This window comes from Pezoporus occidentalis, unplaced genomic scaffold (genome assembly GCF_034315485.1).
Source record: "Pezoporus occidentalis ecotype Australia unplaced genomic scaffold, CSIRO_AGI_Poc_V1 ctg1638, whole genome shotgun sequence".
Taxonomy (NCBI): Eukaryota; Metazoa; Chordata; class Aves; order Psittaciformes; family Psittacidae; genus Pezoporus; species Pezoporus occidentalis.
The window spans coordinates 1-10,787 of NW_026913464.1; the positions used below are offsets into that span (position 1 = coordinate 1).

Genomic DNA, 10,787 nt, shown 5'->3' on the forward strand with positions numbered 1-10,787 from the left:
GTATCTATGGGGTATCTATGGGGTATCTATGGGGTATATGGTGTCTATGGGGTATCTATGGGGTATCTATGGGGTATCTATGGGGTATCTATGGGGTATCTATGGGGTATCTATGGGGTATATGGTGTCTATGGGGTATCTATGGGGTATATGGTATCTATGGGGTATATGTGGGTCCTGGGCTCATTGGGGTGCCCCTGTTCCCCCCCCCAGCGGCCTCCGGTTACGGCACCCAACGGCTCCGCATCGGCCGCGACGCGGTCAAGGACTTCGACTGCTGCTGCCTCTCCCTGCAGCCCTGCCGGGACCCCGTGGTCACGTGAGGCGCCCAAAATCACCCCCAAAACACCTAAAACCACCCAAAATGACCCCAAATCACCCCCAAAACACCTAAAACCACCCAAAATGACCCCAAATCACCTCAAAAACACCTAAAACCACCCAAAATGACCCCAAATCACCCCAAAATGACCCAAAAACCCAAAATGACCCCAAATCACCTCAAAAACACCTAAAACCACCCAAAATGACCCCAAATCACCTCAAAAACACCTAAAACCACCCAAAATGACCCCAAATCACCTCAAAAACACCTAAAACCACCCAAAATGACCCCAAATCACCTCAAAAACACCTAAAACCACCCAAAATGACCCCAAATCACCCCCAAAACACCTAAAACCACCCAAAATGACCCCAAATCACCTCAAAAACACCTAAAACCACCCAAAATGACCCCAAATCACCTCAAAAACACCTAAAACCACCCAAAATGACCCCAAATCACCTCAAAAACACCTAAAACCACCCAAAATGACCCCAAATCACCTCAAAAACACCTAAAACCACCCAAAATGACCCCAAATCACCTCAAAAACACCTAAAACCACCCAAAATGACCCCAAATCACCTCAAAAACACCCCAAATCACCCAAAATCACCCCCAAAACACCTCAAAAACACCTAAAACCACCCAAAATGACCCCAAATCACCTCAGAAACACCTAAAACCACCCAAAATGATCCCCAAAAACACCTAAAACCACCCAAAACCTCACCCCAAAACACCTAAAACCACCCAAAATGACCCCAAATCACCCCAAAAACACCTAAAACCACCCAAAATGACCCCAAATCACCCCAAAAACACCTAAAACCACCCAAAATGACCCCAAATCACCTCAAAAACACCTAAAACCACCCAAAATGACCCCAAATCACCTCAAAAACACCTAAAACCACCCAAAATGACCCCAAATCACCTCAAAAACACCTAAAACCACCCAAAATGACCCCAAATCACCTCAAAAACACCTAAAACCACCCAAAATGACCCCAAATCACCTCAAAAACACCTAAAACCACCCCCAAAATCACCCCAAAACACACACCCCAAAAAAAAACAAAATCACCCCAAAAACACCCAAAATCACCCCAAAAAAACCAAAATCACCACAAAACACCCCAAAACACCCAAAACACCCCAAAAAGACCCCAAACCCCAAAATCACCCCAAAATCACCCCAAAATCACCCCAAATCACCCCAAAATCACCCCAAAACACCCAAAATCACCCCAAAATGACCCAAAATCACCCTGAAACACCCCAAATCACCCCAAAATGACCCAAAATCACCCCAAAAAACTGAAACACCCCACCAAAACACCCAAAATCACCCCAAAACACCCCGTAACACCCCAAAAACACCCAAAATCACCCCAAAACACCCAAAATCAGCCCCAAAACACTCAAAACATCCCCGGAACACCCAAAAAGACCCAAAATCACCCAAAACCACCCAAAATAACCCAAAATCAAATCACCCCAAAATCACCCCAAAATCACCCCAAAATCACCCCCAAATACCCCAAAACAAACACAAAACACCCCAACATCACCCCAAAACACCCCAAAAACACCCAAAATCACCCCAAAAAAACCAAAATCACCACAAAACACCCCAAAACACCCTAAAATCACCCAAAATCACCCCAAAATCACCCCAAAACACCCAAAATCACCCAAAAAAGGACCCAAAATCACCCCAAAACACCCCAAAATCAACCCAAAATGACCCAAAACCACCCCAAAACGCCCCAAAAAAAAAACAAAATCACCCCAAAATGACCCAAAATCACAAAAAAAAAAATGACCCAAAATCACCCCAAAATGACCCAAAATCACAAAAAAAAACAAAATCACCCCAAAATGACCCAAACCCCCCCCCATTGCCCCCTTTGCCCCCTCCCCGCAGCCCCGATGGGTTCCTGTACGAGCGCGAGGCCATCGTGCAGTACCTGCTGCACCGCAAGGGGGAGCTCGCGAGGCGCAGGAAGGTACCCGCGCTTGGGGGGCGCTTAGGGGTCCTAGGGGGCACTTAGGGGTCCCAGGGAGTCACTTATGGGTCCCAGAGGGCACTTATGGGGCATTTATGGGTCCTAGGGGCACTTATGGGGCACTTATGGGGCACTTATGGGGCACTTATGGGTCCTAGGGGGCACTTACGGGGCACTTATGGGGCACTTATGGGTCCCGGGGGTCACTTATGGGGCCATTATTGGGCACTCTAGGGGTCCCAGGGGGCACTTAGGGGGCACTTAAGAGGCACTTATGGGGCACTTAGGGGTCCCAGGGGGCACTTAGGGGGCACTTATGGGTCCTAGAGGGCACTTATGGGGCACTTAGGGGTCCCGGGTTGCACTTAGGGGGCACTTAGGGGTCCCGGGTTGCACTTAGGGGGCACTTAGGGGTACCAGGCGGCACTTATGGGTCCCAGGAGATCACTTATGGGGCACTTATGGGTCCTAGGGGGCACTTATGGGGCACTTATGGGGCACTTAGGGGTCCCAGGGGGCACTTATGGGGCACTTATGGGGCACTTACAGGTCCTAGAGGGCACTTACGGGGCACTTATGGGTCCCAGGGGGTCACTTATGGGTTCTAGGGGTCACTTGTGGGTCCCAGGGTGGTCACTTATGGGGCACTTATGGGTCCCGGGGGTCACTTATGGGGCACTTATGGGTCCTAGGGGTCACTTATGGGTCGCAGGGGGTCACTTAGGGGGCACTTATGGGTCCCAGGGTGGTCACTTATGGGTCCCAGGGATCACTTATGGGTTGCAGGGGGCACTTAGGGGGCACTTAGGGGGCACTTATAGGTCCTAGGGGTCACTTATGGGTCCCAGGGGGTCACTTAGGGGTCACTTATGGGTCCCAGGGGGTCACTTAGGGGGCACTTACGGGTCCCAGGGGTCACTTATGGGTCCCAGGGGGTCACTTAGGGGTCACTTATGGGTCCCAGGGGGTCACTTATGGGTCCCGGGGGTCACTTATGGGTCACTTCCCCCCCCAGGCCTATCGGCGGCAGCAGCAGCAAGAGCGGGAGCAGCAGAAGCAGAAACAGAGCCCCCTGGCGGCCGGCGGGAGCAGTGATGGTATGGGGGGGCTATGGGGCAGGGCTGTGGGGCTGGGCTATGGGGCTGAGCTATGGGGCTGGGCTGTGGGGCTGGGCTGTGGGGCTGGGCTGTGGGGCTGGGCTGTGGGGCTGGGCTATGGGGCTGGGCTGTGGGGCTGGGCTATGGGGCTGGGCTGTGGGGCAGGGCTATGGGGCTGAGCTATGGGGCTGGGCTATGGGGCTGGGCTGTGGGGCTGGGCTATGGGGCTGGGCTATGGGGCAGGGCTATGGGGCTGAGCTATGGGGCTGGAAATGGGGCTATGGGGCTGAGCTATGGGGCTGGGCTATGGGGCTGAGCTGTGGGGCAGGGCTATGGGGCTGAGCTAGGGGCTGGGCTATGGGGCTGAGCTAGGGGCTGGGCTATGGGGCTGAGCTAGGGGGCAGGGCTATGGGGCTGAGCTGTGGGGCAGGGCTATGGGGCTGGGCTGTGGGGCTGAGCTGTGGGGCAGGGCTATGGGGCTGAGCTGTGGGGCAGGGCTATGGGGCTGAGCTGTGGGGCAGGGCTATGGGGCTGAGCTAGGGGGCAGGGCTATGGGGCTGGGCTGTGGGGCTGAGCTAGGGGGCAGGGCTATGGGGCTGGGCTGTGGGGCTGAGCTAGGGGGCAGGGCTATGGGGCAGCCCCACAGCTCTGACCCCCCTGTTCCCCCATAGACCCCGGCCCCTCTGGGACCCTCCCAAGCTTCTGGATCCCATCCTTGACCCCCGAGGCTGGAGCTGAGCGGCTGCAGAAGCCGGTGAGTGCCCCATAGCGCGGCTCCCCCCGCCCCATAGCGCGGCTCCCCCTGCCCCATAGCGCGGCTGCCCCTGCCCCACAGCGCGGCTCCCCCTGCCCCATAGCGCGGCTTCCCCTGCCCCATAGCGCGGTCTCCCTGCCCCATAGCGCAAGTCCAACTGCCCCATAGCGCGGCTCCCCCTGCCCCATACCGTGGCTCCCCCGCCCCATAGCGCGGCTCCCCCCGCCCCATAGTGCGGTCCCCGTGCCCCACAGCGCGGCTCCCCCTGCCCCATAGCGTGGCTCCCCCTGCCCCAGGGGGCGTGGTCCCCCCGCCCCATAGCGCTGCTCCCCCCACCCCATAGCGCGGTCTCCCTGCCCCATAGCGCGGCTTCCCCTGCCCCATAGCGCGGCTCCCCCTGCCCCATCGCGTGGTCCCCCCGCCCCATAGCGCGGCTCCCCCCACCCCATAGCGCAGCTCCCCCTGCCCCATAGCGCGGTCTCCCTGCCCCATAGCGCGGCACCCCATAACCTGTGTGTCTTTCTCTATGGGGCACCCCATAACCTGTGTGTCTTTCTCTATGGGGCACCCCATACCCTCTCTATGGGGCACCCCATAACCTGTGTGTCTTTCTCTATGGGGCACCCCATAACCTGTGTGTCTTTCTCTATGGGGCACCCCATAACCTCTCTCTATGGGGCACCCCATAACCTCCCTATGGGGCAGCCCCATAACCTCTCTCTATGGGGCACCCCATAACCTCCCTATGGGGCACCCCATAACCTCTCTCTATGGGGCAGCCCCATAACCTGTGTCTCTCTGGGGCACCCCCTAACCTCTCCCTATGGGGCACCCCATAACCTCTCTATGGGGCACCCCATAACCTGTGTGTCTATGGGGCACCCCATAACCTCTCTCTATGGAGCAGCCCCATAACCTCTCTCTATGGGGCACCCCCTAACCTGTGTCTCTCTGTGGGGCAGCCCCATAACCTGTGTCCCTATGGGGCACCCCATAACCTGTGTCCCTATGGGGCACCCCCTAACCTCCCTATGGGGCAGCCCCATAACCTCTCTCTATGGGGCGCCCCCTAACCTGTGTGTCTATGGGGCAGCCCCATAACCTCTCTCTATGGGGCACCCCCTAACCTGTGTCTCTCTGTGGGGCAGCCCATAACCTCCCTATGGGGCGCCCCCTAACCTGTGTCTCTATGGGGCACCCCCTAACCTCCCTATGGGGCACCCCCTAACCTGTGTCCCTATGGGGCACCCCATAACCTCTCTCTCTGGGGCACCCCATAACCTGTGTCTCTCTGGGGCACCCCATAACCTCTCTCTATGGGGCACCCCATAACCTCTCGCTATGGGGCACTCCATAACCTGTGTCTCTCTGGGGCACCCCCTAACCTGTGTCTCTATGGGGCACCCCATAACCTGTGTCTCTCTCTATGGGGCACCCCATAACCTCTCTCTATGGGGCACCCCATAACCTGTGTTTCTCTCTATGGGGCACCCCATAACCCCTCTATGGGGCACCCCCTAACCTGTGTCTCTCTGTGGGGCAGCCCCATAACCTGTGTCTCTATGGGGCAGCCCCATAACCTGTGTCTCTGTGGAGCACCCCATAACCTCTCTCTATGGGGCACCCCATAACCTCTCTCTATGGGGCACCCCCTAACCTCTCCCTATGGGGCACCCCATAACCTCTCCCTATGGGGCAGCCCCATAACCTGTGTCCCTATGGGGCAGCCCCATAACCTCTCTCTATGGGGCGCCCCATAACCTCTCTCTATGGGGCACCCCATAACCTGTGTCTCTCTGGGGCACCCCATAACCTCTCTCTATGGGGCACCCCATAACCTGTGTCTCTATGGAGCACCCCATAACCTCTCTCTATGGTGCACCCTATAACCTCTCTATGGGGCACCCCATAACCTCTCTCTCTGGGGCACCCCATAACCTCCCTATGGGGCACCCCATAACCTGTGTGTCTATGGGGCACCCCATAACCTCTCTCTCTGGGGCACCCCATAACCTGTGTGTCTCTCTCTATGGGGCACCCCATAACTTCTCTCTCTGGGGCACCCCATAACCTGTGTCTCTATGGGGCACCCCATAACCTCTCTCTATGGGGCACCCCATAACCTGTGTGTCTATGGGGCACCCCATAACCTGTGTCTCTCTGTGGGGCAGCCCCATAACCTGTGTCCCTATGGGGCACCCCATAACCTCCCTATGGGGCAGCCTATAACCTCTCTCTCTGGGGCGCCCCATAACCTCTCTCTATGGGGCAGCCCCATAACCTGTGTCTCTCTGGGGCACACCATAACCTGTGTTTCTCTCTATGGGGCACCCCATAACCTCTCTATGGGGCACCCCATAACCTCTCTCTATGGGGCACCCCATAACCTGTCTCTATGGGGCACCCCCTAACCTGTGTCTCTATGGGGCACCCCATAACCTCTCTATGGGGCACCCCCTAACCTCTTTCTCTGGGGCACCCCATAACCTGTGTCCCTATGGGGCACCCCATAACCTCTCTATGGGGCACCCCATAACCTCTCTATGGGGCACCCCATAACCTCTCTCTATGGGGCACCCCCTAACCTGTGTCTCTATGGAGCACCCCATAACCTGTGTCTCTATGGGGCACCCCATAACCTCCCTATGGGGCACCCCATAACCTGTGTCCCTATGGGGCATCCCATAACCTCTCTATGGGGCAGCCCCATAACCACTCCCTATGGGGCACCCCATAACCTGTGTCTCTATGGGGCACCCCATAACCTCTCTCTGGGGCACCCCATAACCTGTGTGTCTCTCTCTATGGGGCACCCCATAACTTCTCTCTCTGGGGCACCCCATAACCTGTGTCTCTATGGGGCACCCCATAACCTCTCTCTATGGGGCACCCCATAACCTGTGTGTCTATGGGGCACCCCCTAACCTGTGTGTCTATGGGGCACCCCATAACCTCTCTCTATGGGGCAGCCCCATAACCTCTCTCTATGGGGCAGCCCCATAACCTCTCTCTATGGGGCACCCCATAACCTGTGTTTCTCTCTATGGGGCACCCCATAACCTCTCTCTCTGGGGCACCCCATAACCTGTGTCTCTATGGGGCACCCCATAACCTCTCTCTATGGGGCAGCCCCATAACCTCTCTCTATGGGGCACCCCATAACCTCTCTCTCTGGGGCACCCCATAACCTGTGTCTCTATGGGGCACCCCATAACCTCTCTCTATGGAGCAGCCCCATAACCTCCCTATGGGGCACCCCATAACCTCCCTATGGGGCAGCCCCATAACCTCTCTCTATGGGGCACCCCATAACCTCTCTCTATGGGGCAGCCCCATAACCTCTCTCTATGGGGCACCCCATAACCTGTGTGTCTATGGGGCACCCCATAACCTGTGTCTCTATGGGGCACCCCATAACCTGTGTCTCTATGGGGCAGGAGGGGGGCGCGCGGTGCCCCATGAGCGGGCGCCGCCTTCGCCTTCGGGACCTGGTTCCCGTTCGCTTCGCGCCGCTGGAGCCGGGGCTGCGGCGCCCCCAGCTCCTGGCGCGGGCCCCGGGCTCCCGGTACCGGTGCGCGGTGAGCGGGGACCCCCTGGGCAACGGCAGCGCCTGCGCGGTGCTGCGCCCGTCGTGAGTGCGCCAGGGCCCATTGGGACCCATAGAGACCCATAGAGACCCCATAGGGAACCATAGAGACCCCATAGGGAACCATAGAGACCCATAGGGAGCCATTGGGACCCATAGAGACCCCATTGGGACCCATAGAGACCCATAGAGACCCCATTGGGACCCATAGGGAGCCATTGGGACCCATAGGGAGCCATTGGGACCCCCTGGGCAACGGCAGCGCCTGCGCGGTGCTGCGCCCGTCGTGAGTGACCCAGACCCATAGGGACCCATAGAAACCCCATAGAAACCCATTGGGACCCATAGAGACCCCATTGGGACACATAGAGACCCATTGGGAGCCCATTGGGACCCATAGAGACCCATAGGGAGCCATAGAGACCCATTGGGAGCCATTGGGACCCATAGAGACCCCATTGGGACCCATAGAGACCCATAGAGACCCCATTGGGACCCATAGAGACCCATAGAGACCCCATTGGGACCCATAGAGACCCATAGGGAGCCATTGGGAGCCATAGAGACCCATAGAGACCCCATTGGGACCCATTGGGAGCCATTGGGACCCCCTGGGCAACGGCAGCGCCTGCGCGGTGCTGCGGCCGTCGTGAGTGCACCCGGACCCATAGGGACACATAGAGACCCATAGAGACCCCATTGGGACACATAGCCATTGGGACCCATAGGGAGCCATTGCGACCCATAGAGACTCCATTGGGACCCATAGAGACTATAGAGACCATAGAGACCCAGAACCCATAGAGACTCCTAAATGCCCTAATGGGACCCCCAAGTGCCCCCCTGGGACCCCCAAGTGCCCCCCTGGGACCCCAAACTGACCCCATGGGACCCCCAAGTGCCCCCATGGGACCCCAAGCTGACCCCATAGGACCCCCAAGTGCCCCCATGGGACCCCAAGCTGACCCCATAGGACCCCTAAGTGGCCCCCTGGGACCCCCAAGTGCCTCCATGGGACCCATAAGTACCCCCCTGGGACCCCAAACTGACCCCATAGGACCCCTAAGTGCCCCATGGGACCCCTAAGTGCCCCCCTGGGACCCCAAACTGACCCCATGGGACCCCCAAGTGCCCCCATGGGACCCCAAGCTGACCCCATAGGACCCCTAAGTGCCCCATGGGACCCCCAAGTGCCCCCTGGGACCCCAAACTGGCCCCATAGGACCCCTAAGTGGCCCCCTGGGACCCCCAAGTGCCCCCTGGGACTCCCAAACTGGCCCCATAGGACCCCTAAGTGGCCCCCTGGGACCCCTAAGTGCCCCATGGGACCCCCAAGTGCCCCTGGGACCCCCACATGCCCCTCTGGGACCCCTAAGTGGCCCCCTGGGACCCCCAAGCTGACCCCATGGGACCCCAAACTGACCCCATAGGACCCCTAAGTGCCCCCATGGGACCCCAAACTGACCCCATAGGACCCCCAAGTGCCCTCTGGGACCCCCAAGTGCCCCCATGGGACCCCAAGCTGACCCCATGGGACGCCCAAGTGCCCCCATGGGACCCCCAAGTGCCCCCTGGGACCCCCACATGCCCCTCTAGGACCCCTAAGTGGCCCCCTGGGACCCCTAAGTGCCCCATGGGACCCCAAACTGACCCCATAGGACCCCCAAGTGCCCCCTGGGACCCCCAAGTGCCCCCCTGGGACCCCAAACTGACCCCATGGGACCCCTAAGTGCCCCCATAGGACCCCCAAGTGCCCCCATGGGACCCCAAACTGACCCCATAGGACCCCTAAGTGCCCCCCTGGGACCCACAAATGCCCCCCTGGGACCCCAAACTGACCCCATAGGACCCCTAAGTGCCCCATGGGACCCCCAAGTGACCCCATAGGGACCCCCAAGTGCCCCCATGGGACCCCAAACTGACCCCATAGGACCCCCAAGTGCCCCCTGGGACCCATAAGTGCCCCCCTGGGACCCCCAAGTGCCCCTGGGACCCCCACATGCCCCTCTGGGACCCCTAAGTGCCCCCTGGGACCCCCAAGTGCCCCCATGGGACCCCAAACTGACCCCATAGGACCCCTAAGTGCCCCATGGGACCCCCAAGTGCCCCTCTGGGACCCCAAAGTGCCCCCTGGGACCCCCAAGTGCCCCCATGGGACCCCCACAGTGCCCCTCTCGGACCCCTAAGTGCCCCCTGGGACCCCCAAGTGCCCCCCTGAGACCCCAAACTGACCCCCTGGGACCCCTAAGTGCCCCCCTGGGACCCACAAATGCCCCCTGGGACCCCAAACTGACCCCATAGGACCCCCAAGTGCCCCCCTGGGACCCCCAAGTGCCCCCATGGGACCCCAAGCTGACCCCATAGGACCCCTAAGTGCCCCATGGGACCCCCAAGTGCCCCTCTGGGACCCCAAACTGACCCCATGGGACCCCTAAGTGCCCCCTGGGACCCCCAAGTGCCCCCCTGGGACCCCCAAGTGCCCCCCTGGGACCCCAAACTGACCCCATAGGACCCCCAAGTGCCCCCCTGGGACCCCAAACTGACCCCATAGGACCCCTAAGTGCCCCATGGGACCCCAAGCTGACCCCATAGGACCCCTAAGTGCCCCCTGGGACCCCCAAGTGCCCCCCTGTGACCCCAAACTGACCCCATGGGACCCCAAACTGACCCCATAGGACCCCTAAGTGCCCCCCTGGGACCCCCAAGTGCCCCTCTAGGACCCCTAAGTGCCCCCATAGGACCCCCAAGTGCCCCCATGGGACCCCAAACTGACCCCATAGGACCCCAATCTGACCCCATGGGACCCCCAAGTGCCCCCCTGGGACCCCAAACTGACCCCATAGGACCCCCAAGTGCCCCCATGGGACCCCAAACTGACCCCATAGGACCCCTAAGTGCCCCCCTGGGACCCCATGCTGACCCCATAGGACCCCCAAGTGCCCCCTGGGACCCCCAAGTGCCCCCATGGGACCCCAAGCTGACCCCATAGGACCCCTGCCCCCCAAGTCCCCCC

The 10,787-nt window shown here is 59.5% G+C and overlaps 1 protein-coding gene across 1 annotated transcript; it reads left to right on the forward strand.

Annotated features, from left to right (window-relative positions):
• Positions 1-185: 185 nt before the first annotated feature.
• Positions 186-7,831, forward strand: NOSIP (nitric oxide synthase interacting protein; the record flags this gene model as incomplete). Its single annotated transcript, XM_062613086.1, has 5 exons — positions 186-319; positions 2,256-2,337; positions 3,353-3,434; positions 4,106-4,188; positions 7,626-7,831. Coding segments are annotated over 5 exons (579 nt in total), but the record flags the coding sequence as incomplete, so codon positions are not given.
• Between the last annotated feature and the right edge of the window lie 2,956 nt (positions 7,832-10,787).